General features: G+C 50.2%; 1 protein-coding gene across 2 annotated transcripts in view; it reads right to left on the bottom strand.

Annotated features, from left to right (window-relative positions):
- The window catches only part of MARCHF2 (membrane associated ring-CH-type finger 2), a 38,199-nt gene extending 10,561 nt beyond the window's left edge, over positions 1–27,638 (bottom strand). Inside the window, exons 1-3 of one of the 2 annotated variants that reach the window (XM_082495527.1) lie at positions 27,564–27,638; positions 13,948–14,173; positions 9,436–9,631 (exon numbers count right to left, since the gene is read on the bottom strand). In XM_082495527.1, the coding sequence (XP_082351653.1) occupies positions 9,436–9,631; positions 13,948–14,123 (372 nt within the window). In that variant the 5' untranslated portion in view covers positions 14,124–14,173; positions 27,564–27,638. Of the gene's footprint in view, positions 1–9,435; positions 9,632–13,947; positions 14,310–27,563 lie in introns of those variants that run through there. The other variant, XM_082495526.1, reaches the window with a different exon arrangement.
- Positions 27,639–27,680: the final 42 nt, after the last annotated feature.

The raw sequence follows: 27,680 nt of genomic DNA, 5'->3' as shown, positions 1-27,680 counted from the left end.
GACTGACAGGTCCCAGCAGCACTCAGCACCTTGCAGTCTTTCTGGGGGGTTATAAAATAAGCTTTCATTGATTTTTACAGCTCGCTCACCTTGTGTTGCAATACGTACAGGGTTGTGAGATATCAGCCCCTGTTTCATGAAATGAACTGCATGCAGCATTCGCGTGCCAGCTGATGGCTGTCCCATGCCAAGTGGGACCAGCACAGGTTGGTACCAGCACCGGTGGCACCAGCAGCCTCTGGCCAGCATATGCTCGGGTCTCTCCCAGCCTCGCAGCTGGACCACCCGCTCTGGTGAGCACCATTCAGGACCAGTGCGAACTGCCAACCTCACCAGTTGACCCTGCCACACAGTTCCCCATGCGCTTCACAGCTACAGCATGACACAAACCGCAGCACCAACAGGAGTATTTGGCTGTGTAAAGCCAACTGCGTTACAAAACATCCCGTGTCCTTTCTGTCCACCAAATAGTCAGCCTGTGGCTGCTTAGGCGCCTGTTGATTTTCCTTGCTGACCCGTTGCCTGGCTGTGTAAGCCAAAAAGAAAAACATGACCTTGATTCACAGCAGCACAATCAGCCCTGTCCCTGTCCCTGCCCTGCGAAATGTGTTGAATCAAAGAATGCAGCTTCAGAAGAGTGACCATCACATCCCTTCTTTGGGCACCCACCAAAACTTCCTTACAGGCCACAGAACTCCATGGGCAGCTCCAGCAGGATGGTCCTGTTTCCTTCACCAAGGTGGGGAGGGATGCTTTCTGACAAAGTACCCAGAGTTCAGGAAGCCAAGACCCAGAAACACCCCTAGCCCTGCAAGCAGGGCAGTTAAATGCTGCGGAGCAGAGTTGCTCCTCCTCATCCTCCTTTCCCCACTGTGCAACTACGTGCTGTCAATACTCCACAAGCCTCAACAAGCTGAATCTCTCCTTGTGCGGGCATGAGAGCCTTCCTTCACTCCAGCACTCAGCCCTGCTCCAGCCACTGGGAAGCACAGGGCACTGCGCCGACCCAAGGAGAGCAAGAGCTGCAGGAGCGCTAGAAATGGTGGACAGGAGTGGAATCAACCCAAGCAGTGCCGCAGGTCACCAGGATACTTTCCTACACAGCAGCAGGTGCTTCTGTGGTTGGCTTCACCACGGGAAATGCCACGACACGCACAAATACGAGATCACGGCACCGCCAGCAGCTGCACCTCAGAGAAACCCCACTGGTAGCAGGTCCTCTAGATGCTCAGGGCACAGACAGGGCTGGGCAAAGTGGTGAAGATGGACACGTAAGGAGGAGACTAGTGCTGCTAAGTGCCAAGCGCGCAGGGATGAAGTGTTTAGTTTTGACCCCAAAGAGGCCATTCCAGGTTTGCAGAGCGGTGCCAGGGACTGCACAGAGAAATACCAAGAGGATCTGGGGTGGGATCCGAAAAGAGCATCTCCAAACAGCAAATGCAAGCAGAGAGAGAAAGGAAAAGATGAGAGAGGAATGGGACTCAGCTGGAGCAAGGAGTGACTTGTTTTTCACCAGATGCAGGAGCGTAACATAGGCTTGCACTGAGAAAGGAGAGAGCCCAGCTGGGGAAGAGGGCAGAGGAGCACAGACGAGACAGAACAGCGCAGGGAGTTCAGCAGAAGAGTTCAAGGAAAGCAAAGAAAAAAGTCTGTCTGCGAGGAAGATAAGGCTGGAGAAAGGGTGGGGGAGAGTTTAGGAGAGCTTACGTCACATCTCAGTTCTCTGAACTGGAAGGGGGACAGCGATTGCTGCACCAGGCGCTGCGCCCAGAGCCAAAATTTCTTTTCCCAATGACAAAAGCAGGAGTAATAGGAACATCACTATTGCTCCTTGCAAGCCTCACTCTGCTTGTACGGGAGACGCCCCAGCAGCACCTCCCACAGCTCCAGAGGTATGGGAGACTAGTGAGACGGAGCAGAAAGAATGCACGTGGCAGACCCACAGGAGGTGTCCCATACTCCAGCGTGACCCAAACAGCCAAGCAAACATCTCTGAGAATTTCAAACATGCTTTGTTGCAGGCGACAGTTGTGTTTGGAAATCGTACTTTCCTTATGAGACAAAAAAAAAAAAAAAATCCACTGACCTATATAAAATATCCAGCTTAAGTGAACCAAAAGTATTAGCAGCCGGTGAAAAATAAGCATCTTTAAAACAAAATTGCATAATAAAACACAAAGAAAAACAGTAGGAGCAAAAAAATGGCAGTGTCCTGTACTGCGTAATACCCTTGGAAGGAGCTGTTTTGCAGAGGCATAAGGACACACAATTATTACCAGCCCTGCCATTTTTAAATAAGGCATGTTAACACACATGTTGCAGGAAAGCACCAGCACTGAAGACACGGAAGCAGAATTTTCCTGCGGCTCCATCATGAGACCTGCTTGCAAGGACAGAAATATGGGAGCAGAGGGTGTGGCTAAACTGCTCCGGTGGTGACTGATTCACCAGAGAAACCTCTTTTGGAATTAGTGAGCTGTCTCCAACGAGCTTCTCTTTAGCAAAGGTATTAAATGCTTAGAGAAGCATTATGAACAAGTCATGCGTAACACTTACTAGTTTTTACCACCAGGATGTGTTGGCTTTTGACATCCTGATAGTTTCAGCAAAGGCAGAGCCTTGACCTCGGCACCAGAAATTCATGTCCACTCTCAGAGCCGAGTCCTGTAACCCCCATGTTCCTCTCCGTAGGATGTGTGCACAGAACTACATCCTTCCTCTTTAACGGGGACTGACGTTTTGCTGGGATTAAACAGCTGCTGCTCTGATGCCAGCACGGGACATTTCCACGTGGACACCTGGGCTGTTCGGCACGGACCCGCAGCGCCGATTGCCCAACGCCAGGATCACGCCAGGCCGAGGAGGCAGCGCCTGTCCCATGGGCCAAAGGAGATGGGAAACCAAAGCTGAGCGGCAGCACAGGCATACGGCCTGGAACGGGAGTCCCTGGGGGGGGGGGCAGAGGTGATGTTTCTCTTAAGCCCATTTAGAAACACTCAGAGGGAACAAAATCAACAGTTGGTTAAAGGTGGAACACTTCATGAGCAGTTATGTAATTGAAAAGAGAAATGAGAGGATCACTGCCACAGCAAAATACACATAACCGGGCGGCCATGGAAAGGAAATACTTTTGCTGGTAACCTGGGGAAGCAAAGAGGGCAGATGGGCAGGAGCGGGCTCAGGTACACAAAACAGACCGGGCCGGGGTCCCACCTCACCCTGTGGGCAGCGCGCTGCGGCCAGGGAGGAGACCAGGAGCTGTGCAGAAGGGCAGCGCTTGTCGTGGCTGCAGGACCAAAGCCATGGCGTCACCCTCGGTAACGCCTTCTAGAAATACACAGTTCATCCAGTACAGCACCAAATGTCTCAATCCATGCAGTTCTGCCCCAAATCCTACAGGACAAACGTCTTCAGCAGGGAGGGCTCTTTATAAGAGAAAATAGGTTTGTGATGGATTTAGCTGCAGACCAAAGAAAGGAGTTTATGTGGAAGGAAGAATGCTAAGGGGGGGGATATTTAGACTGGTACGACGAGCTGCCTGCGACAGTACTCACCTTGGTTCTCCCAGAGCCAGAGCAAAGCAGGCACCTCCAGACAAGTTGACCCATGCTAACTTAAGTTTCCAAGGAAGCAGGAATTAATTGGTCACGAGGCATTTCCTTCTCTTCATAGACTATAGGACTCTAAAGAACAAGGTTTGGCTGAGGCAAATTTAAGGTGTAAAAAGTTAGGGCAAATAAATCCCACCCTGCGTAGTGAACCGGGTGACCACTCGTGGCCTGGGAGAAAGAGCCGTATAGACTGAAGCAATGCTTCGTTTCCAAAGGCCTGTCCTCCTTCTTCTATGATGGTCTGGACAGCAAAGATACAGATGTTTCCTGAAGATGAATCCTAGGCAGTAACTGTGCATTTTTTCTGTGCTTAACAAAGAAGAAACTACCTGTTCCAGGAAAGCTGTGTGCACTGCAACGTACGGTTTGAACATTTCATCTAACTATCAACTGCTGAAGTCTTCCAGGTAACACAAAACCTTATTTTGCACTTTTTGACTATGCCAGCCATGCTGGCTAGAGTCTCATGGATTCAGATCACTTCCCTCTAAACATACAGATGCACGTTAAACTAACATTGATGTAGAAAAGTCAAGTACTAGAAAGCCATCCCTCTCCGAGGCTCGGCCATCTCATTCTCTGCTGGGGACGTGCTCCTCACTCGAGAGCCCCAGTCCACAACCCTCTTGTGCTGGAGACCATTTCAGAGAGCCAAGCCGAAGCCACTCTGTCCTTTCACAGCACCAGCACCATCGCGGCAGCATCCTGCACCTCTGCCTGCAGACCCTCCCCAGGCACCCGGGACTGCGCTTCAACTCTCCACCTTCACCCGTAGTGCAAAACATGTCCCCCAAAAAAGCGCTCAGCTCACCAAGCTCACAGTCTAACAGTTAACAAAAGCCTATTGTGTTCGGGTTTTTTTTTTTTTTCCAGCATTCAACCAGCTGCTTAGTTAAAAAATAACTGAACTAGGCTGAACTGCAGGAGATATCCTCTCTGCACCCGTGGGCCAGCCCGTGACTGCCAGAGCTGGCTCCCGGCTCAGCCGTGCCCCCGCTCCCAGTTCAGAGATCAGGTACACTGGCAACGAACAGTTACTATTTTTACATTGAACAGACCACAACATAAATAAATGGCTGCTTAAAGAAAATAAAAATCCAATTCTACTAAAACACTCTCTGTAATCCATGCTGAACAAGGTTGCCGTCTTTCCTCCCTAAAGGAAGCGGCAAAACTAAATTACTGTTTGCGAAGCGCTCAGCTATCACAGCAATAAGGACCCCAGAGAAGCCCTTGGGGAAATGAATAACTTTGTCTTGTGAACAGGGATACAAGAGCACACGGCCACACAACACAGCGGGATAAACAAAGTTAGCTAGTGAGCATCTTTCACCCGTGCGCTGATCCTGGAAAACGCAGCCTGTGACCATGTAAAGACCACACTCTAACGCAGAGGTACAAGAGGACTGAAGTAAAAACTAAGGCATTTTTGGTTGAGGCATTTCCTGACTTCCAAGAACTTTCTGCAGCTTCTGCAGAAGCATTTCAACTTGACCACGTAGCTTCCCCCAGCACTCACCAAAACGCCTCCTCCAGCCCACAGCCAGCTCTCAGCCTTTCGCCTTCTGAAGGCTCTTCAAGCACACACAGAGAGTTCGGAAAAGGTAGGATATGGCAGAGCAAACAGCAAGAGCTAGCTGCTTTCTCCTGTGAGGACCAACACCAGCAAGGAGCATGTCACCTTATTCTCTTACGGGTTTCACAGTGGCCACGCGGCAGCAGAAGAGAGCGAGGATGCCTGGATAGCCTTTCACCACCACCACTGCCATAAAGCACACTCCCGCATCGTTCCCAGTCCTACTCTCAATCCCATTTATCCTCCTCTGCTCGCTAATTTCTCTTTTGACTTCCCAGTTTAATTTGGTGAACAGCGGATTTTTATCAGAGCTCCTGAACAGCACACTTGCACATGAGCATCACTTCCCCAAAAGTTTCAAAACACTCCCCCCACCTCCCCGCAAAGAAGGGGCGGAGAATTTCTCAGATAAGGCAGCTGCGGGAACCTTGTCATTTTTTAAATGACTAAGCAGCCTCTTTCCCTCACCCTCTTCTCAGAAACAGATTAACAACCTGGGGATGACACTTCCCAAAAGTATCTGGTGAGGAGTTTTGGCCTCATCTGGCTTGGGGATGAGTTTACACCAGACTGCAGACGGAGGGTATAAATGGAAAGTGCCAGCAAGTTGGCGAAGCGGTTATCAGCTCTTTCAGAAGAGAAGAAGGGCAGACTTAGTGCAGAGCCTCTGCTAACAGCAGGCACACTTCTGCAAGCGGCCGTGTTCTGTCAGTTGGTCTCTAAGCAAACAAAAAGCCCAACCGAACATCACAGGGCTACTCATGCTTGTTGCCGCTGCTTCTGGCCAGCACGGGTTGCAGCGGTGCAGAAGCTCAGAGCGGCTGTACCAGCTCCCAAGGCAAACGAGAAACTGAACTCCAGGATGTCTTCCCCAGACTCCAGGCAGGGATCAGAGTGTTTTACAGCGGGGTACAGCAAAACCAGGCAGTCTATCCAGCCAGGTGAGCCATTTCACTCTAGCAGGAGCCCTCCCCTGGCGACGTGCCGGGTACGCAGTGCACACACCAATCAGCCAAATGGCGTTGTACGGAGACCCGGCGCACCCGCGTGCCTCACCCCGTGCACACACGATGCTCGGTGTGGCTTGTACTGGGCTCGCAGCACTCCATCGCGTGGTGGGGAAGCGCTGCTGGCCCCGGGAAAGAGCAAGCGCAGGCTGCTACCATGGGGTTTATTAAACCAGGCTACAGGCTGCTCCTCAAGCCAGGGAAAAAGCTTGCTGCCGATGAACCGCAGGCAAGGGAATTGCTCTAGGGCTGTGTGAGGATGGTGAGCTGCACGTTAGACTGCTCTACGGCAGGGATCACTCTCGCCGGCTAACTGGAGACTTTCCATCAAGTGCTTACCAGCCTCCACAGCAGAGACCAGACCAGGGCAGATCATGCCCTTCGCTGTGCTCACATAAAGTCCCCAAACATGAGAAGTAACAAATAATTCACATCCCAAAGCCTTTGACAGCTATCAGTAACAGCTCGAGGGGTCTATCCCTCTCTGAAAATGCAGTGGCATTTCTCTTGCATTTGAGGCTCATTAAATGCTGCCCACCCATCACCTCTCAACACTCACAGATTGCTTGTTGGTCACCAGACCCTTAATGGGCTCCAGTTCAGAGGGGGTCTTCACAGATTTCAACATGAATTAAAATTTGTTTGTCCCAGGCTGCTCACTCATCCACCTTGGAGTACAGACAAGAAAGGACACAGAGGACCCATGACTTTCCTGTGGCACTGTCCCAGCAAGCTCCTCTTGCCTGCTGGAGGCACAGATGTCAGCATCAGAGGAGAAACTCCTCCAATACACACTGCTCTTTGAGCTTTTATTCAAGTATGCAGTTTTCTAAGCCTGTACTAGTTACGAGGTGCTACATCATCTGTGAACTACAGCTAAACGCACTTCCACATGTTTGTTTCTGGGCATGAATACTTTACTAGGTCTTAAGCTAAAACATCTGAAACCTGCACTCAAAATTTTGGCCCTCATAAGCCCTAGCAAGCTCACTGTTCCTGGGCTTGCCTGCACCGTGTCCTCAAAGCCAAGATAGAGCCCTTCCCAAATGCTCTGGAGCAGTGGCTTCCAACTTCTGAAACAACCATTTGAGAGTTTTTGGTCAAAGAGCCATTTTACATGTTTTAGCAGCTGGGAGAAAAGCGATAAGATTCAGACAGCACTAACCACTGACGTAATGCTCTTTTACAAATTGCTTTGCTAAATACATGGTTTGGTTTAGTACTGTAGCCTAAAGCCTCATTAAAACTGCATATCAATTTTGCAAACTGAAGCTCGAATGCTTCCCCAGTCGGGGGGTTCTCTTCCCCTTCAAGGCTCGCTGGGCACACAGAGGAGATGGGAGTGTGGAAAGGAGAGCTGGGGACCGCAGGAAGGAGGAGGGGGCAGGTATCGCTTCCAGAGGGAGGTGGGAAAGGAAAGGAAATAACCTCTAGAATTGATGGGAATGGAAACAGAGATGGGAAAAACAACTCAGAATTGCAATTGTAACTCCGTTTTAATCTGACTGAGGGAGCAAGGGGAAAGGAGAAAGCAGACAGGAGCAGTCACCGTTACAAAGCAGAATTAACCCCCACCTCCCCACACATACACTTCTGGTGGCAGGCACCGACAGCCCTCCGATAGCTGGCAGGTAACAGGAGTCTCTTGTTTAGAATCAGCTCAAAGACCTCCTTCTGCAGCTTCGCCGACAACGGTGCAGCAGCAGCAGCGCTGCTTTGCATTGGTTTGAAACGCTATGAACAGGGTAAGTAACTTTTGAAACAAACCCCAGAACTATGTGCCGTAGCGCAAACACAGCCAGGGAGGCGCGTGATGAAAAACCCTGCAGGCACAGGATGCACGCAAACAATTGGAGTATTTGCAGTGGCGACTCCAGATGATGCTTTCCCAATTCTCTCATTGCTGATGGCTGCAGTACTGGGGGAGGGCTCCCAAAATTGTTAACTGTAAACCCCCACCAGCAGACTGATGCTTCTCTGCAGTTGCGCACCGCGGTGAATGAACACCCAAGCCCGACCTAGCGGCAAGCTGGCACGGGGAAGGGCCTGCCTGCTCTTTCACAGGCAGCGATTGGGGTGTGCACAGGGAGCGGGCAGCAAGGGCTGCAGGACCTTACTTTGATCTTCCAGCTTGGACCTCAGGTGTGCCAGCAACACCCGCCTACGTGGTCCCGCAGCACCGTCAGACACTGCAGCCATATCAACGTTGCCTGCTAACCTGCCAACACAACTCTAACAGATTTAGACAAATTAAACCCTCTTCTAAAACAAACTGTTACAGCCTCCTGTACTGTAACTCACTGATTTACTTATTCCTCTTTGGGGTTGTACACTCGAATTCTAAGGTCAGAAGATGGCCTGGTCCAAGCTGCCCTTGTACCCCACATGTAAAGGGCTTCATTACAGGCAGCTGCTATAAACTTCAGGGGCCAAAGAAAGTCTGAAATGTGAGCACAGCAGACTGCCTAAACAGGGGAATGAAGAGAGCCTTGTGATAAACAAAACCAACCGAACCCACCACCCAGAGCCCAGATTGTACTTTCCAACTCTGGGAAGCTGATGGACCCATCAGGACCATCAGGGGGACCTGGTCCCCCTACAGTCAATGCAAAGAAGAACACGAGGACCGGCGGAGCCATGTCCTGCTTTCTCCTTCGACTGGGGGGAACACATTGCAGTGGCAAGGCACCACAGCTCAGCAGGAAGGAGCAAGACCCGAAGGCTTTGAAGCACACATCAGTATTAGTCAAGGGAGAACGGGTCTTTTATGAACAGTATCAGCAATCGCCACAGCTCACTTTTCAGAGCAGAACATGACAAGGAAGTCACACGCAAGAGAGCTGCACTAATGTAACACTGTGAGATAAGATTAAAACTAACAGGAAAAAGGAATATTTCTGAGAGCTTCTTATTTCAGTAGGTCATGCGGTGACCTTTGCATTTCGATGCTCAGACACTAAAGTATATCTACAGGTGCAATGTCTTCCACAGTCCTACAGCCTGCCATCGGCAGGTAGCATGGGGGGGTTCACAGGTACGAATTGCCTCAAACATCGCTACTGCATTTTTGCAACTACGTCACCTGATAAGAGACTTCATCTCTCTAAACAAGTTGTTCTTTGTGAGTGCTAAGGTACTGCGAGGAGGAGCAGACAGCAAGAACCACAAGGACAGCAGGGCAAATCAGTCATTTTCTCTCAAATGGTAAGGAAATAAAAGTGAAGCAGGAAGAAAGTGGTACCTCTGTCAAAGGTCTCGGTCTTCTCTCTACAACAAATTCTGTGTGGCAGAGCTCACAGTAACTTGTGTTGGAGGAGGATAACCATTTTTCCAGGCAGCTCTTGTGCACGGTGCCCAGTGTTCCTGTGCAGTCACACGGGGAAAGCAGTCCCTCCCCATTTCCACCTTCATGACAGATTCGACAGATGGGACCGTCACTAAAGAGGCAGACAAACAGAATGAAATCACGGTCAGAGCAGGCAGAACCATACAGCTGCATCAGAGAACAGGGTCCGATCCCACCAAGCCCCAGAAGGGCGCATGCACAGCAGGCAGCGAGTGGCAGAGCATGTTGTGACTCTCCAAAGCAGCCCGCTGCAGCGAGAAACCAGTCTCAAGGGAGCGTGGAGGCACCCAGGACATTTTAGGTCAGTAAAAGCTGGAAGCCGTGTTGACGAGCATCACAACACCCAGGAGAAGCCGTCATGTCAGCCTGGCCAGCTCAGCTGGCCACCGAAGGGACCACAGCACACGTCCCACAGTCTCCACAGCAAGCAGAGAGGCTGACACCGGGCTTGAAACCAACCCTGAAGCACTGATGCAAATCCAGAAGCCCAAAGCAAAGCCGGATGATCCACGCTAGTCACAGCGTGGCCCCAGCCACCTGGAGCCACTCAAGAGGTTTGCAATCATAGTCGCATTTATCAGATCACCTTCCCACTCTCACCCCACCTCTGCTCTGCAACCTGGGTTTAGCAGTAACTGCGTAAGGAACAGCGATATCTAAAGACACAACTACATTTACCCTGGAAACTCAGCTCTCCGAGGACACAACATATTTCACGGCAAGCAGTCACCCAGACTAAGTTCTTGGCATACAAACCCTCTGCCCATCACAGTGCAGTAACTCCCTCGGCATCCTATCTGCACACCGCCACGCAGAGAGCCGTTTTGCAGCGTTTGGGGCTTTAACTGACTGCAGAAACGCCTTGGTGCTTCCACAACAACCACTTCTCACCCCCTCCTTGCCTAGAAGTTTCAACTACAGAATGAAATATCTTTGATGATGCTCAAGATCTGCTCTCTTGGGACCTCACAGAACCAGATCAAGAGAAGCACCAAAGACTTTCAGAGACACTTGCAACCTTCCTCCCAGGAAGCCTGCACTGCTGATAGCACTCGAACCACCCGTTTGCTCCCAAGATATTCCCTCACACCTCCAACTGGCACCACTGCCTGTGGACTATTAGTGCTACTGCTCCAGCATCCAGCAACCATTAGCTCAGGTGTAACAGATGATATTCATACAACAAATTTCCACCACAAACTGAAGACTTTTTTTTTGTGCCTATGTAAACTCAGAGTATCCAGTGTCCTACCGTAGCAAGGACTTTCTCTAGTGGCACAAAGAACCAACTCCTTTTCACTTGAAACCTCTCATTTGTTTGTTTTGTGTACCATCCCCTAATTCCTACCCTGTACAAGACAATGTTTTCCACACACCCCCAGATTTACAGACCTCCATCAATGCCTGCTCTGTCACCCCTTTCACGATCAGAAGAGTCCCAGCCTATTCAGTCATGCCTTAGAGAGAAACACATCCACCTTTCTGATCACCTTCACCACCCTTTCCTCTACCTCTTGCATTTCTGAAACACCTTTTTAGAACTGCATGGCCCAGAGCTACAGCCTTTAAGATGCGGGGACACCAGGGATTTTTGCAGTGACTGTGTTCTGTTCTTCATTGCTTTCCTAAATCTTAGCATCTTATTTGCATTTCGGTTACTGCTGCACCTAACTGCCACATGCCCAAGATCTCCTTCCTCCAAACCCATGAACACATATGTAAATCCCAGACTATTGTTCTCCACCAGCATCACTGCACACCGAACTGCAACTATTATTTTAGCCTGCAGTTTAGGTCCGAGGGTATCCCAGCTGGTATCTGAAGGCACAGGTTTCCTAGAAGTCCTGTGCCACATCTGCCAGCCCCAAAATGAGGATGTCTTGGGCTCCCTGGGAAACCTCAAATGGCTCTAAACACCAAAGTTTGCTACTCTCAGCAATTCAGTACATCTCTTCAGTGTTCGCCATTCATCAAGATAATTTAGGAATAAAGTGCCAGAGAGCAGAGGCCCAGTGCAGGGCTACCATCCCTGGACCATGAAAACCAGCCACTCACTAGGATCTCACCACCTTCCCACCAGCCATTTCTTTCACACAACCACCATTCTCTTGCATCCATAGTTGCACAGATTTGGGGGTGGGAGGGAGGGTGAGAAAAGGAACATATTTATTTCAAAGACCCTACTGCATGCCCTCTTGAAATCCAGGTGAGCTATATCAGCTATCACCTTTTTCCACAGATTGCTGACAGTACAAAAGCCACACTGATCCCGTCTCACAGTTCATACTCCACTGCTATTCTGACTTTAAAAAAAACCCCACATCTGTCTGCAAAAGAAGTTTGTGGGATTGCAACACAACAGTCAGAACAAGCAATCTGCAATCTTCAAAAGCAGCAGCGCTACTTCCATGAATTTACACAACCAGACAAAACAGAAAGCAAGAGCAAGACATGGAAACATGGTGCAAGGAAAAGGAGCGCACTGGGGAAAAAACTTGATGGGACATGACGGGAAGAGAAGAGCCAGCGAGGAAGTGCCTGTCGGCTCACTAAAGGAGAAGCAAGACTCCTCTCCTGGTGCACCATAGGAGATCTCTACCACTTTCAACTCAACGTTTAGCAGGTTTCATCCCAATTGGACTTTTTAATCATATTTAAGGCTGTGAAGCAGCATACACCATCCCCTTCTCTCTGCCACACATGACTGGTGAACCACTGACCCTTGTTCTCTCCTCATTTCCACGTGCCTTTTATTTAGGGGACTTCTTCAGCTGCGCCAATCCCTGCAACAGGAGTCTGGAGATGTGGTGGAAAGTCCATCCTCAGAGATACTGAACACTGCATCGGGACAAGGCTCTAAGCAGTCTGATCCATCTTTGAAATTGGCTTTGCTCTGAAAGGAGGCTGGAACAGATGTCCTCCAGAATTCCCTTCCAATCTGAATTATTTGACGATTGCCATAAAGCTCAGTGCTGTATCAGAATGACAAAATTACAGTCCGCTCGCACAGCCTTAGTGACAGGGACAGACCAAAAAAACCTGCAAGCCTCCAGTGTTCTCATGCATCTGTTATTTCCTAAGAAAAGCATCTGTAAGATATTTCATCCGTTCTCTTCCTGTTTGAGAAGTTTCATATTTCCATTGCATTAATATAACCTTGGCTACCAATAAACAACCCAGAAGGAAAAAATTTGCTGACAGTGCAAGAAAAAAAGTTCTTATCAGACTCCATTTTCCTTCCTTCCTCTCTGGAGGGGGAGGGGGCCTGGTCACACTCCCACACGATACACCCTCAAACACAATTTTCCAGCAGGCTGTAGAGACTGTATCACTCATTCAGCCTTCCAGTACAGTCACGCTGCTCCTGGCTTCACTTTGCTAAATGCCGGTGACAAAGAAGAGACTGAAATCCACCACCACCAAAATGAACAAACTGGTGTCCCATGAAGACACTCACATGAGGAATCCTGTTACGTTGGGGTTTTTTTTTAACTTGTAATCCCAGGTTTCCCCACACGATTTTTTACACCTCCGCAAGTTTTAAGGGGCTGCACAACTTCTCCCCAAGCCTATCTGTTCGAGAGTAAGCTTTGTTCCCCTCGCATTTTTATTGACCTGCTCCAGGTTTGCTAGATACAGCAATCACATTTGCCTCCGAACTCATCTAGCTTTCCTACTGTCCTCCCCCATGTCTGCACTCACCGCTTTCACACCTCATCAACGTTTCGCCAAATTCACTGAAAAAAAAACAAAACCAGCTGTTTGGACAGGATTTGAACACAAAATGGGACTGGTCTCACTAGCTAGACCGAACAATGCTGCCAAGTGTCCTCTGCTCTGGAAGCTGCTCAAAATACACGATGAGAAGTCACATCACGAAGAGCCTGAGCAAGTGAAGCTGCCATAGATCCCCTCTAGCAATAGCTGGACACCACAGTTCCTGCAACGCAAACACCCTCCTCTCCCTGGGGCTGCAAATTGACACCGTGTGTTTACTCCATGACCATCCTGGAACAGGGGCTGCGCTCCATTTTCGGCCCTTAAATCACCTCCATGAACACTGCCTTTGCTAGCATGGTGTCCCACCTTCACTGCTGCTCAGCAAGGACTTGGTGGAGGCACGTGGCGAGAGGCAGCCTGAGCCGGCCCACGCTGGTGCGCCTGCAGGCCTGGGGGGTTCTGGTGAACACGTGAGTTCCAGTCAACCAGCAGAGGTGACCAGCATCAGCTCCGCAAAGACAGCACAGGCCTGGGAAGCATCTGGCTAACCAGGATTTGCACTCAATATTAGTGAACTCCTTCACAAAAAGACTTTGATGTCTCCCTCTAGCCCAGGAGCCACAAAAAGAAGAGGGAGAAAAAGCTCAGATGCGGTCCTCCCCATCCCCGTCCCTGAAGCCGCCTTACCTCTGGGCGCCCAGCGCCTTGATCACCGTCGAGAGGAGCCGTCCATCCTTGGCGGTGACCTGTGTGACGTACTGTGGGCGACCGATGTCCGAGTCCTCCACTGACTTGGAGAGGGCCGCGCTGCCCGGGCAGTCGCACAGGGAGCCGGGGAGGTGGCAGCAATCCCCCGTCGTCATGGCAGCTCCGGGCCCCTCTGCCCCGGGCCCAGCACCGGCGGCACGGAGACCTGCAGGAACAGCACTGCGGTGAGAGTGTGGTACTGTGGGCCACCCGGCCAGGGCACAGCTCCCCTCATCATCCTCCTCCAGCCCCGCTCGGGCCGGCAGCACCCCGGGGACCCAACAACCGCAGGTTTTGCTCTTATTCCGTCCCCTTTAATAGGCTTTGTGAGACTGCCGTACCATAAAATTAAGGCTCCAAGTGTCCTACTTACATAATTTAGCGTCAGAATTGCAAATTTGCCTTTCCCAGAGAGAATTCCTGATACCCACCCTTTAACCTGACGAAGCCTTTCAAACTAAACATGCCGACGCAGAGATGGGGAAGGCAACGAGAAGCCTCACGGGCCCGTGTTGTTCTGGCTAGAGCCATCGTGAAATCTTATGCTCATACCCTCTGCAAAAGTTGTGAAGTTTTGCCTGAACACGGCACTTAAACCACTTTGCGTGCCTCAGTTCGGGGAGTCCCCTCTCTCAGGTGCCTTCAGGTGCTTTCTGAGCCCTTTAAAGCCATCCCACCAAACTCTAAAGGCTCCCCCATCTGCCCCATCTTTGAGTTTCCATTTTTTTTATTTCCTTACGGAAATGCACACGCTTCTGTTTCCACATCCCATGTGGTACGTCCCAACAGCGAATGTGCGGGTATTAACCACCCAAAACCACTTGAAAATCCTCCCAGAGCTCCACGGAAAGGGCAGCAGGCCGGTTTCCCTCTTTTCCCTTTCACTGGTTCAGACCGATCGTGATTTTTAGAACAGCCACGTGCAAACAGCAAAAGCACACCATCACGTTTTTCGGCACCTCTGATACACCCAGCAAAGAGAACACAAGGAACAAGTAGCAAATGCAAGAATTGGGGAGAAGATGCAGAGGAAAAAGCCCAAAGTGACAAACCAGGAGCTGGCTCAGGTGAGCTCCGTGCAGACGGGAGAGCTCTCTGCCTTTGAGGGAAGGCAGCAGCTTGCCCAAGGACAGGCATGCTTTGCAGATCTCAATCCCAAGGACAGGCATGCTTTGCAGATTCAGAAAAATCCCATTTTCTCCAATCTCCTTTAGCCCAGTCCCTAAGAGGCGGCTGCGCAGAAGGAAAGAACTGGGGTCACAATTAGTCACAAGCTGAACACAAGCCAACAACATCGTACTGCTGGTAAAGACCAAAATCCTCGTGTCTGTAAACAGGACTGCCTTATGTAAGACACGCACAGTAATCCCTGTGCACCAGTGCTGCTGGGATCATAGCTGGAATGGTGTCTCATCCCGGTGGCTGGATTTCAAGAGGGAAACAAACCCAAAACGAAGTTCAAATGAAAGCAATGAACAGGATAAAAAGTTGGGGCGGGGAGGGGGGGGGGAGGGGAGAGAAGGGGAGGAACCCCGAACAAAAATAAACCCAACCCCAAAACTTACCAAAGAAGAAATATGAAAATAATTAGGTTTATTTAACTGAAGGGGGGGAGATCTTCAATCCCCATCTCCTGGAGGTAGAAGCAGGCAAACAAACCTTTGCTACCCCATCCAAGGAAACACTTCTTTGTTTTGAGATCTCTGTGCACAACAGGAGTCAAACATTCCCATGAAACTGCAGTTTTGTCAGGTTCAGCTAAGCCTAAATCAAACTAAAATAGCTAAAGAAAACAAGGGCTTGTTCCTGGTTGGAAGCTTGGCCAGACTACAGAGGAAGAAAACAAAAAGCCAGTAAGAGAACGTGATCGCCAAAGCCCTAAAAACACTGATTTGGGTACGCACAAGTGTTCGTCCGTGTCTTGAAATGAAGCAACTCTTACACAACCAAGGACTTCATCTGTCTGGACGGCTCCCTTCACGGTGAATGTGTTCAAGAGGGAGCGCGCACTCGCTGGCATCGCATCGCATCACCAGCCGCCATCTTCCGCAGCATCCCCTCAAGTGACAGATTTTCTAATTTCTAGTAGAGTTTCCAATCCCTTTATTAAAGCTGCTCTTGATAACTATCTGTAATCCTTTCTCCACATCTGAACAGGAATAGGCTTCAGCTTGTGGGCAGGTCAATCCCCATCGAAACAAATGGGAGTCTTTTTGTCAACTTAAAAATGAACTTAACAGTCTCAGCGTTGCCTTGACTCAGCCTCTCCCTCCACCTGTGCAAAGAGCACACAGGGTTAGAGCCACTTTTCTTTTTTTTTTAAAAAAAAAAAAGGCTACAAGCTTTCCAACTTTAAGGAGCAAAATGTAAGATGATAAATGCTATTGGAATGACTTAAGTCAGCTGTTTTGCAAGTTAAGGAGGTCTTTCAATTTTAAAAGCCTCTTACTGAACCAGGCATGAGAAGATATATGCTTTTAATAAAAAGGTCGGTTCCATTTGTTCAGCCAAAATGTTGTTTATTTTTAAGTCCAGAGGAAAAAGGTCCGTTTTGTGAATTGGAATAAAACTGCCCTCACTCCCTGTGTCCTGGGAGTATTTATACTGAGGCTCTTTGTGCTCCACAGCTGACAGATACAGGCAGCACCGTGTCCTCGCCCTGGCAGCCCTATCCAGGGCTGAAAGGGAATCGCCACCCTGCAGTCCATCAGGAAACGCACAGTTTTCTATTACAAGTTATTTGGCATTTCCTTGTCGGGGTCCATCCCAGGGCGGAACCTTAAGTCACTGCTTTAATATCTGACTCATGCCATTCAGCAAATACAAAGGAAAAGCAGCAAGACTTTCATGGATACAGTTAGTGAGGAAGTTAACTGAAATCCAAAGATAACATCTGCAGTGCACTCCAGTCCCAATTTTGTACCCAGCTGAACATGAACCACAGTGTACAGCCAAGCCAGTCCCTTTCCTGGCTCCCTAAAGGCTCAGCTCATCAACACGCAACGGTCTCTCACAACTGTCAACAGTGCATCGAACCCAAACCCAACATTATAGAGCAGAAGCACCAAAAACTCAGGAATCAAGACCCAAACAGCTGGTTTGAACCACACACTGTTTTTTTCTGGGCAGCTGTGATTTCTGAGCCCATTCCTTGGGGATACATTTCTTGTTCTCATTTAAAAAAAAAAAGTCTCTGAGACATTGGGTTTATTATCAATATGCCCTCTGCTGCTGCAGTTAGACATGAGCAAATAAATCAGAAGTCTCTTCTCAGCAACATTTTGTATCCTCAGCTTCTGAGCAGATCCAGGATATAAAGGGCTGAGTTTGTAGAGATTACTCAGATTGAAGAAAAACAAACCCTGTTTGTGGAAAGTTGGCTCAGAAGAGCGAGTTATGCACTAGGACTCCAAAACTCAAACACGTGCAGCGAGAGGAGCCGGTTCCTTGAAGAGCAGCTGGTGCTTCTTTGCCGCTCCAAGGCAGAGCCCACGGTGCTGGTGCAGGATCCCGCCTGCTACATGACTTATGCAAAACATGCCAGCGAAACACCCGCCTTGTCCATCTCCAGGCATCGCAACATGACATGTCACCCAGTTTATATCATCCACAGGGCGACAGAGGTTTCCAAACTCCCTCGAATGACTGAACAGCTCAGGACTGCAGGGATTGGGCTGGACCATCCAGAAGACGTGCCCAGCAGGAACAAGCAGAAGACAAGGAGCTAAAGGGTCCCCCGGCTCTGTTGTGCTCGTTTAGACTTTGCAGCCCGGTAAGACAGTTATTTCTACCAGACAGGGAAACCACAGCAGGCCAGATGAATACCTTGATCAAAGCCACAAAGATGAGAAACAACAGGAAAGGTTGAGGCCGAACCATCACAGCAAAGGGGAATTGTTAGGTACAAGTCGTGGCTCCTCCGGGGCTGCTCGTGGCCAGTCCACATGATGAGTATTTTAACCGGAGTGAACCCTCGGAGCATTTCTGAGGCTTTGACGGGATGCAGAGCAAACTGGAAATAGAATCAGCTCCACCTTCTTCGGGTGCAGCTCATATGCACCAGCTTCTGTGCAGATTAGCTTCCCTGGAACATCTCCACCAAGAAAAAAACCCACCTCCTGGCAAGGCTGCCAGCGGCTAAGTCTGTTCCTTTCACTGAGCAACCCACTTCCCCGATCTCCGCAACCAAGACCCGGCATCTCACTACAGTGCTGCCAGGAGATAACCAAGTTGTGTAGCCAACATAACCCACCCATCTGTACGCAAGTACCTTCTTTTTTTTTTTTTTTTAAAAACAATTAGTTAATAACTCACTCACTGTGTGCAGATCACCAAAGCTCCAACTGCTGCTCACGCAAGCTGACGTTTAACCCCCAGAACACGGCCACCCAGCCTGCTTTCCAAATCCATTTTCGCTAACCTGGACATGCAGACATGGTGTTTTCTAATCATACGATCCTGCAAACATCATTAGTGAACCGAAGGTTTTCAGTTGCTAAAGGGCATTTCCAAACATCAGTGTTTTCACCGTGAAAACCCAAATCCTGGAGCATTAGATCACCTGAACACAAACTTCTTGAGGGCGACAAGTACAAAGAATTGCTTCCTTCACCACATTTAAGCACCTGCTCCCACACACGCTGTCTCGTCCAGCTAACGCGCGTCTTCCCACAGCCCAAGTCCAATCCCAGGCCTGCAACATGTCTTCCAGCACCCGGCTCTGCCTGCTGCGGGTGGCTGCAGTCCCTAACCAGTATACCTGTAGTCCCCGTGCCGTGGGCGACTGGCAGGGTACCACCTCCTCTACATCACGGAGGGCAAGCTCTGGCCTTCAGACACTCACACCCACAGTGATTCTGCACCCTGAGGTACCACCACCAAAGATATACACGGGCAGGATGCGATGAGTGGCCTGAAGTCCTCCCTGCTACTCTTAAAAGGTTGCACAAGTGGTTTAATCTAAAGAAAGGAAAAAAAAATAACAACAAAAAAAAACCTCAAGAACTGGTCCTAAACTGCTGCAGGGCTTTCTTTTTCAATTTTGTTCGTTTAAATGTACTCTCTGTTTAGGGTTGAAGACATCAGCATGATTTTGTTCTTTCAAAAAAGTCCATGATTTTGTACGTCGACTATCTGACTCCCAAAAGATACACTGCAGGTCTGCTGCATAACACTTTAAAAGTACCCGAAAAGCCAGCCGACAACCTCCCACACTTGATCCATCTGCTGAAGGCGGCTCTAAAGCTTCACCAGAGGTGGCCTCGGGCACAGAGGAGGGAATTCTGCTCTCATGTGCTTGGAAGTCACCTGAATGCAACAGTCCGACAAGTCAGGGTGCAATGAGCCCTGTCTAGTGAGAAAAATGATACAGCTTTTCATGACATATACCCCAACACTCAAAAGAAGATCTGATGCCACACAACAGCTTTGAAACCACTTTAAAATTTGGTAGATAACACACAGGAAAGCAGTTCTCTCCCCGGGCAGCTTCTCCATTTCCTGCCTTGCCTGTGACATTCAGTTGACAGTTGCAGTTACAGGAGGCGCTGTAAAAACGTGAGCATTAACTTGCTCTTCAGACAGTGCCAGTGGAGCAATGCTGTGAATCGGAGAGTCATGGGACCGACCTGCCCCAAGGCTCAAAACAAAACAACCCCCAAAAGGCCAGCAAAAGAAATAATCAAGGGACAACATCCTGGGACCTTGTGAAGCTTCTATTAAAGCATCACACCAGGAATAACCTCCTCCTACACCTTTAACAGGAAAACATACAGGCTGAGATACCATGAATCGTCACTGCTGTCCCCAGAGGCTTACCTGCCTGGTCCCTGGGGCTGAACCTCAAACTTCCATAAGATTCTCCGAGTTTAACCATGTAACACCCAGGAGGAGGTTAGACGCTTCTCGGAAGCAGCCTTTCTGGACTCCTGTCTTCGTCACATTTGTACATTATCTACCACTGCCAGGGACCCGACTCAGCTGCCTCTCAACTCTTCCAGTAACTCAACGCAGCAGCAGGGAAATGCTCCGGCAAGCCTTCGCTTACTGGGCTCCCGCTAGCCCCAAATGATCAAAACTTCTTGACACCAAGCCACTACTTAGGCATATTCTAGCTCTCTGAAGTCTTGATTAGACTATGGTTTGATGGCAAATGAGTTTGTTTTCCAAACACAGATGAAGAGACAGTCTCCCACAGAATATGATTTATTCTATTTTTTTTTTTTTTCAAATGGACACATTGCCAGGATCTGACTTCTATTCCCTGTTGGTAAAAAAATATCGCAGTGAGACTTTGTGATCAATATACTGTTGTTTTCCCAAAACCTGCATCCACACACATCCCTTCTCTCCAAAACTTTCAACATATTTGTTCAACATCCGCAGTAGCTGCACTTCATCGCCGTGTCTCGCGGCAGTGGCAAACTAGCGACTGGCACAGATGATACTCATGTTGTTCACCCCCTTGTTTTTCAATCAAACATTATTTTAAAAGAGCGTTGCCTAATATATAACAATAACTTACTCTATTCAAAAAGAAGCAAAAGGTTCAAGTTTACATGTTGAGAAAAAGATGACTATAAAAATGCAAAGCCTAAAGGATGATTTTTTTTCTTGCTGCAAGCTGTACTGGGGAAAGGCCCTGCGTTACAGCTGGAGTGCCAAAATCAACAAAGTTATCTCAGATCTTCTGAGACTTGTTATCTGCCACAAGACCATATGAAAGGAAAGTTTACTGCATTTTAATTACCAACATCTGGAAAAACGAATTGCAACATGAGGAGAAAATTCTTCGCAGAGGGTATCTCCAACCAGAAAAATCAGCCATTCAGCTATTCTAATAACAAGTTTCATAAGGAAACAACTGGAAACCAGCTGGGACGTGAGAAACACCTGCTGCTCCTCCAAGTATTCAAAAGACATCAGCTTTTAGAAGAGAACAGCAGCACAATTCCCTACGGAATGCAACTACATGGACCCTGTGCCCACCTCCCTCTGCATTTTATCACTCTCTGTCGGGAAAGAGAAATGCATTAGTAAGACTTGAAAGTTTGCTTGAAATCATGAACCAGGGTGAAAAATATCGGTCGTCATGCTCACAAAGCAACGCTCGCAGAAGTGCTGCCCATCAGTGGGGAAAACACCCGTCCCACCACCCACCAGCACATCCCTGCCCTGCTCCCACCGAGCGGCGCTGCCTCCTGAAGGCACCAGAGCCATGTGGCCGCTCATTTCTCTTTGCGCCCGTGTCCTCTACCAAAATAACAGCAGCAACAACGTGAGAATCCTTCCGCTTCCTAGCGCTATCGCTTCAGAGGGCTCCCCTTTGAAGAGAGGCAGCATCTGCAGCAACGCCAAAGCTCAAGGGCTCCCCAGTCCCACGCAGTCGCTTGCCAGGCAGCTTCAGTTTATTCCGAACAAATGGATTTTTCAGCTCTGGGTAATACATCAGAAAAAAAAACCCCACAATTTTAGTGTAGTAGTAACGCACGCACCAGATTAACACAGAGGCGCCCACACAACGTTGGACCGGTCAGTCCCTCAAAGGGCATTACTCAGAAGGATGCAAAACATTATTTCAGGACCGGGAATCCCATGCCAGGAAGAACTTGCAAGGAACGTTCTCCTCCTTGGTTTATAAAGCACCATTTACACTGTTGTACAAACAATAATGCTCTGCTTGGAGACAAACTAGAGCTGGAACAACCCCCCTGCCAGCACGCAGCAGCCCTGCTCGCTCCAACTGCTCAGAGCAGCGCGCGGCCAGCACGCAACCACTGCTCCAAACCAGGCAGCACGCTGGTCCTCCAACAGATATTTGATCTGGAATTTAACTTGCCTATTTATATTTTCCAACCTAGGTATTTCACTGTACAGATCTCTTTAGCACACTCAGTTTTCAAAGAGTTTTCCAGCAAAGGCACCACCACAGCCTTCAGCCCCACCACCCATCTGCATCTGAAAAGCTCCAAAGCGGGTACCAACTGAGAGCATCCTCCTTCTCCACAGTGAGCCGAAGAGGAAGATTCGCTGATCCTAGCTGCTTTCACCAGTGTCTCCCTTCTGCCCACTCCTTGCAGCTACAAATTCCCTCCTTAATCCCAAAGGGAAACTTCACGATTGATATCAGTGCTGCAAAATCCCAGTCTCTCTCCCAATTAAGTCCACAATGTCATCCTTAGGCTGCATTCCTAGTTCTTCTGGAGACATAGGTCTCGATCAATTTGTCTACAGGGAAGTACAAGAAAAACTGGGAGGAAATAAAAGTTGCCGATGAGACCAAGCTCTGTGGAGAAGTTGACACGCTGGAAGGATGGGCTGCCATCCAGAGGGACCTGGACAGGCTGGAGACATGAGCCCGTGCCAATCTTATGAAGTTCAACAAGGCCAAGTGCAGGGTCTTGCACGTAGGTCAGGAAATCCCAAGCACAACTCCAGGCTGGGCAGAGAATGGATGGAGTGGAACCCTGAGGAGAAGGGCCTGGGGGTGTCGGTGGGTGAGAAGCTCCCCAGGAGCCGGCAATGTGCGCCGGCAGCCCAGAAAGCCCCCCGTCCCCCGGGCTGCATCCCCAGCAGCGTGGCCAGCAGGGCCAGGGGGGGATTGTGCCCCTCTGCTGCGCTCTGCTCTGCTCTGCTCTGGGGAGACCCCCCCGCAGTGCTGCCTCCAGCTCGGGGGGTGCCCACAGCAGAAGGCCCCGGAGCTGTTGGAGCGGGGCCAGAGGAGGCCCCGGAGCTGCTGGGAGGGCTGGAGCCCCTCTGCTGGGAGGACAGGCTGGGAGAGTTGGGGGGGCTCAGCCTGGAGAAGAGAAGGCTCCGGGGAGACCTCAGAGCCCCTTCCAGTATCTGAAGAGGGCCTACAAGAAAGCTGGAGAGGGACTGTTTACAAGGGCATGTAGTGACAGGACGAGGGGTGAGGGCTTCAAACTGAAAGAGGGGAGATTCAGAATAGAGATTAGGAAAAAAATTTTCACTGTGAGGGCGGTGAGCCCCTGGCGCAGGTTGCCCCGAGGAGCTGTGGCTGCCCCATCCCTGGAGGTGTTCAAGGCCAGGTTGGACGGGGCTTGGAGCAACCTGGGCTGGGGGGAGGTGTCCCTGCCCGGGGCAGGGGGGTGGCACTGGGTGAGCTTTAAGGTCCCTTCCAACTCTAACCATTCTGTGATTCTATATGAAAACAGTCGAGAATTCTAGTTTACCTTTTCCCTCCCACCCCTCTCAAATCTAAACCCAAACAGCTTTCGGCTGAAACAGGACTAAAGCTCTCAAAGCTTCAAACAAAGAAATAGGTGTTCAAGCCAAGACTGTGAGAGCTTGGTGCATTCCTCTCTTTGCAGAGAAGTGCTTTAGAAACCAGGTTTGATTTGTTTGTACTTATATTTGCCAAGCCAGTACTGCTCCTTGCCCCCTCTTCCCTCTTTTGGGGAACAGCAGGAGAATGTTTCCTTCAGTCTATCACTGACTTCATGACAACCAATTAAAATTGCAGGAGCAGTTACAGTGTGCTTGCCCTTGAGGTTCACCACACATAATCATCTTGCATTAGATCAGGAATTGAAAAGTTTAGTTAGAATTGATAAGAAAAATCTGGAAGAAAACTTACAGATGCCTACTTTAGTTGAAAATGGGGAAAAAAAGAAAATAAATCACAGATTCCAAACTGTAACACTGCTCATTCTAGAGAGGTCTGAGCACGGAATGCATTTGCACGGCTGACAGGTAGGAAGAGCTGCGGGTCAGCACAGTGCTTAGAGCTCTCACAACCTGCAACTGTTGCAGCTATAAAGACACATATTCCACCACCAGGAAAAGCGGCCCAAACTGTAAGCAGCCCGGTAGCCACTTTCCTGCTTTTACACAGCGGGACAAACAGCCGAGCACTCTCCCAAACGCTCAGCAAGCGGGGAACCACCTCTCCCAGCAGAGCTGCATTTGTCGCTGCGATGCTGATGAGCTAGAGACAACCCCGTCTAACTACGGCAAAGCTGGCATAAAGACGACAGAGCGAGTGTGACGGCATTCTCCCAGGGGAACAGCACTGCTGCAGTCGGAGCTGGGAAGAGAACAAGACCAGACCAGACCTGGAGAGGTGGAGAACCTGCTATTCACGTGCAGGACATTAACTGTCTCGATAAGCCATGAACTGTGCCTCAGCACAGATGAATCCATTGTTTTAGCACCAGAGAAAAAGGTATTTTACACAAAGTTCATGGAAACCACTTGCCTACCCTTGACGTTGATTTGGTGCTGTGCTCATTTCCTTCACATAGAAGTGACCCACAGCTTTATATTTTTCACACGGCTTGTCTTTTCCATCACAGACACTCTGTGCCCATTTCTTACTAACTTCGAAGTGGTTGGTACATTTTCAAGGGGACAAACAGAAGTAAATGGAGATAATTTCTCTCTCATGGGAAGGGTTTGAGCTAAGAGCATGCAGAAGCATAAGTGAACCAGAGTAAATAAGACTGGGGGGCAGAAAAGACACACCAGTTATGAAATTTAAACTGGAGGGGGGGGGGGAACACAACCCAGTTTGGAGATTTCAGAGTTTCCATTTTCTAAATATCCAAAGCTGAGTCCAAGTCAAGTGGGGGAAAAATAAACTCATCCTGTAGTTTATAGTTCAGGATGCATGATTCCGCCCTTCATCTCCTAAGAAAAGGTTCTGGGTTTTTTAGTGTAAAAAGCTGAGGTATTTTAAACAATAGTGAAAAAAGCCTCTAAATGCACATTTTACTTTGTATCTTTGCCTGCAGAACTACTACAAAGTCACATCCTGAGGACTTGCTGCAGTCCCTCAGGACTAACAGATTCTCAGAGCCCATATCCAGCCTCAAGTTCCCCAGCTTGTGCTGGATGCATTTTGGATTGATTTTGGTCATGCTGTTTCAAGGAATCTATGCTAACTTTTTCTGAGGGAAACATCATGCCCTGCACTTGCTTGATCCGGGCCAGCATCAATAACCTGGAATGAGAAAGCTTCAAAGCCCCCTCTTCCAGCATCTCTTAAGGCAAGAACTGTCGGAAGCTGTTTACAATTAGTATGTTTGTAATACTGCTCATCTGCACAGTCTCCTTGGCGTCCAGCATGGGGTCACCCCGCTCTGCAGCCTCGGTGCAATTCCACAGCAATAAAGAGAGCAGTCAAACACATCAGAAACAAGAAACCATTCGTTTCAATGCTTTTTTTCCCTGTTTCCTCTTGAAAAGTGCCAGTGGTGTTAATTAGCTAACCACACACAGACAACCCAGGTTTTACAGCTGGTATTTAATGTCCATGGCGCACACATTAAGCTCACACTCGGCTGCCACCTGGTCCACTCCTGGCAAGGTTAAGACTTCCTTACTGACGGAGGCTGCCTGTAACCCTCCCACTGCGCATGCTTGGGAGTAATTAGACCCCGTGTCCTCAACCAGAGTTATTAAATTCACTCTTACAGTGCACTCAACAAATGGATTTTCCAGTCCCAGCTCCTTTCCCTTCAAGCCTCTGTTTCCGAAGGGTGACATACCATCACAGCTTCAAATGCGCCTGGAAAACCAGGGCTCTTCTAGCCCTGCAAACACTCTCCCCTGCAGCTGTCTCCATAATCCTTTGGAGATGCAAAAAAGCATTCAAACTCTTAAGCCCTGGAAAGACAAAGCTAACATCCAGCTGTTAAAAGGATTACTCTGTGCATGTGCAAGTTTGGCAACTGAGCAGGGTTGAACGTCCCCAAGAGCAGGGTGGATAAAGGGGACTGGCCATGGCCATCAGAGCTGACCTACCGCAGCAGCGCCACAGGCATTCTTGACAAGAACCTGGAAAAAGGTTGAGAAAGTGCTAGAAACTGTATTAGAAGGGAAAGACACAGAGACAAAACGCTTGCTGGAAGAAGAGTGGATCAAGAGTCCCAAGGACAATGAGGGCTGGTAACAGTGAGGGTTGAGAGGGGGATATGAGCAGTCCCTTGAGCCTGAGGAAACAGAGGGCACAGGGCGGGATGAGAAGCACATCCCCACTGACAGATCTTCATCACACACACATCAGGGCAGGACAGCCTTGTCTCCGGACACTACAGGGACACTGAGCTGAATGCAAACAAGCCTGATGAAAAGCCCGAGCTGCTCTGGCTGGCCCTGGCATTTCCAGTTTGTCATCATCAACACTGACTTGACAGACACCCCATCTCTCCGCTTGTGAGATCTGAGCTCTGCACAGCTTCCTCTGAGAGGACAAGCCACACAACAGCCTGAACCCTCCTCGGGGCAGCAGCATCGCAGCGCAGGTGCATCACACCACATTTAAGCGAGCACTGTTTCTGCGTGTACTCACAGCACTGGCAATTGCACAGATAAGCGCGAAGTCTCAGTCAAAGGCCACCGTATGGCTTTTTGGTTTTTAATCTCGGTCTCCCTATCAGATAGAGAACACGCTGATACGACAAGAGCAAATGTTTGAGACCGTGAGAAAAGTTCCTCCAGTGTCATAATCATCTTCCTGTACCCCAGCCACAGGCTCGTACCTCAGACAGATCCCACGAGTGAGCAGTTTTGGCCTCTGTCACTAGCAGTTAAGTTGTCTCAAGAAAACTGGTTTAAGAGATGCATAGGTGCCAGTTTAAGAAAAGTCAATCACAAGCTCTCAGCTTACGCCACAGAGGAAGACAGCTGGTGCTCCAACACACAACTGCAGCAACTCCTTCAGTTCTGCTGTGACACCGGGCTCGTTCTCTTGGGAAATCTCTGTAACGAGACAGCGCGCTCCCTGTGCCACGCCACACAGCAGATACACATTAGAACAAGCGCCAGCAGCACTTTGAAAGAGGAGAAAAAAACAGGCACAGGAGTCCACCCGCAAAGAAATCTTTTCCTAATAACTACTTCTACCCGGGAAATAAAGCCTGACGGACAGACCCACGACTGCCGCTCCCAACCTCGGGGCCTACAGCGTTCTTCTCCCAGGTGAAGTTCCTACACAACAGCCCGGCCGCTGCCCGCCGGGAGGGATGGCTGTCTGTCTGTCTGTCCGCCCGCCGGGAGGGATGTCTGTCCGCCGCCCCCCCGGGAAGCGCCGTAGGCCCTCCGCGAGGGGCCGCGGCTCAGCGCTCGGCGGCACCGCCCGGGAGAGCGCGCTGGAGGCGAGCGCTGGGTGGAAGAGCCCGGCGGTGCGGGGGCGGCCGGGCCGCACGGCGCCCGGGGCCGGCGGCAGACGCTCCCGCCGGAGAGGCCACGCCGCTGCCGGGGAGGCGGCTGCGGAGAGCGCGGCTGGGCCAGCCCGTCCCCCCGCGGCCCCGGCACGCCAGCACAGCCGGCGGGGAGCACCCCCCACACGGGGCTGGGGCACCGGGAACGCTGTCAGGGCTCTCGGGCCCCCGCCCCCAGGGCGGCCGCACCGCGGCCCGGCCTCCTCGGCCCGTCCGGAGCGCCGCTCCCGCTGCCGCAGCCCCGCACCGGAGGGCGGTCCGGCCCCGGCGGGCAGGCCGCGGCACACGGCCGGGAGCGGGGCGCGGGATCGGGCCGGGTCCGGCTGCTGCTCCCCACGCCCGCAGGTGCCGCACCCCCCCGAACCCTCCCGGTACCTGCGGTCCCGCCGCCCGCGGCCCCTCAGCGCGGCGCGCGCCGCCCCATCGCCGGCTCCTGCAACCGCCGGGCACCGCCCACCCGCCGCCACCACCCGCCCTTCCCAGCGCCACCGC

The sequence above is a fragment of the Vanellus vanellus genome, assembly GCF_965231255.1.
Source record: "Vanellus vanellus genome assembly, chromosome: 25".
NCBI classification, from domain to species: domain Eukaryota; kingdom Metazoa; phylum Chordata; class Aves; order Charadriiformes; family Charadriidae; genus Vanellus; species Vanellus vanellus.
Note: the sequence above shows the minus strand (reverse complement) of the source record. Positions and strands in the feature narration are given on the sequence as shown.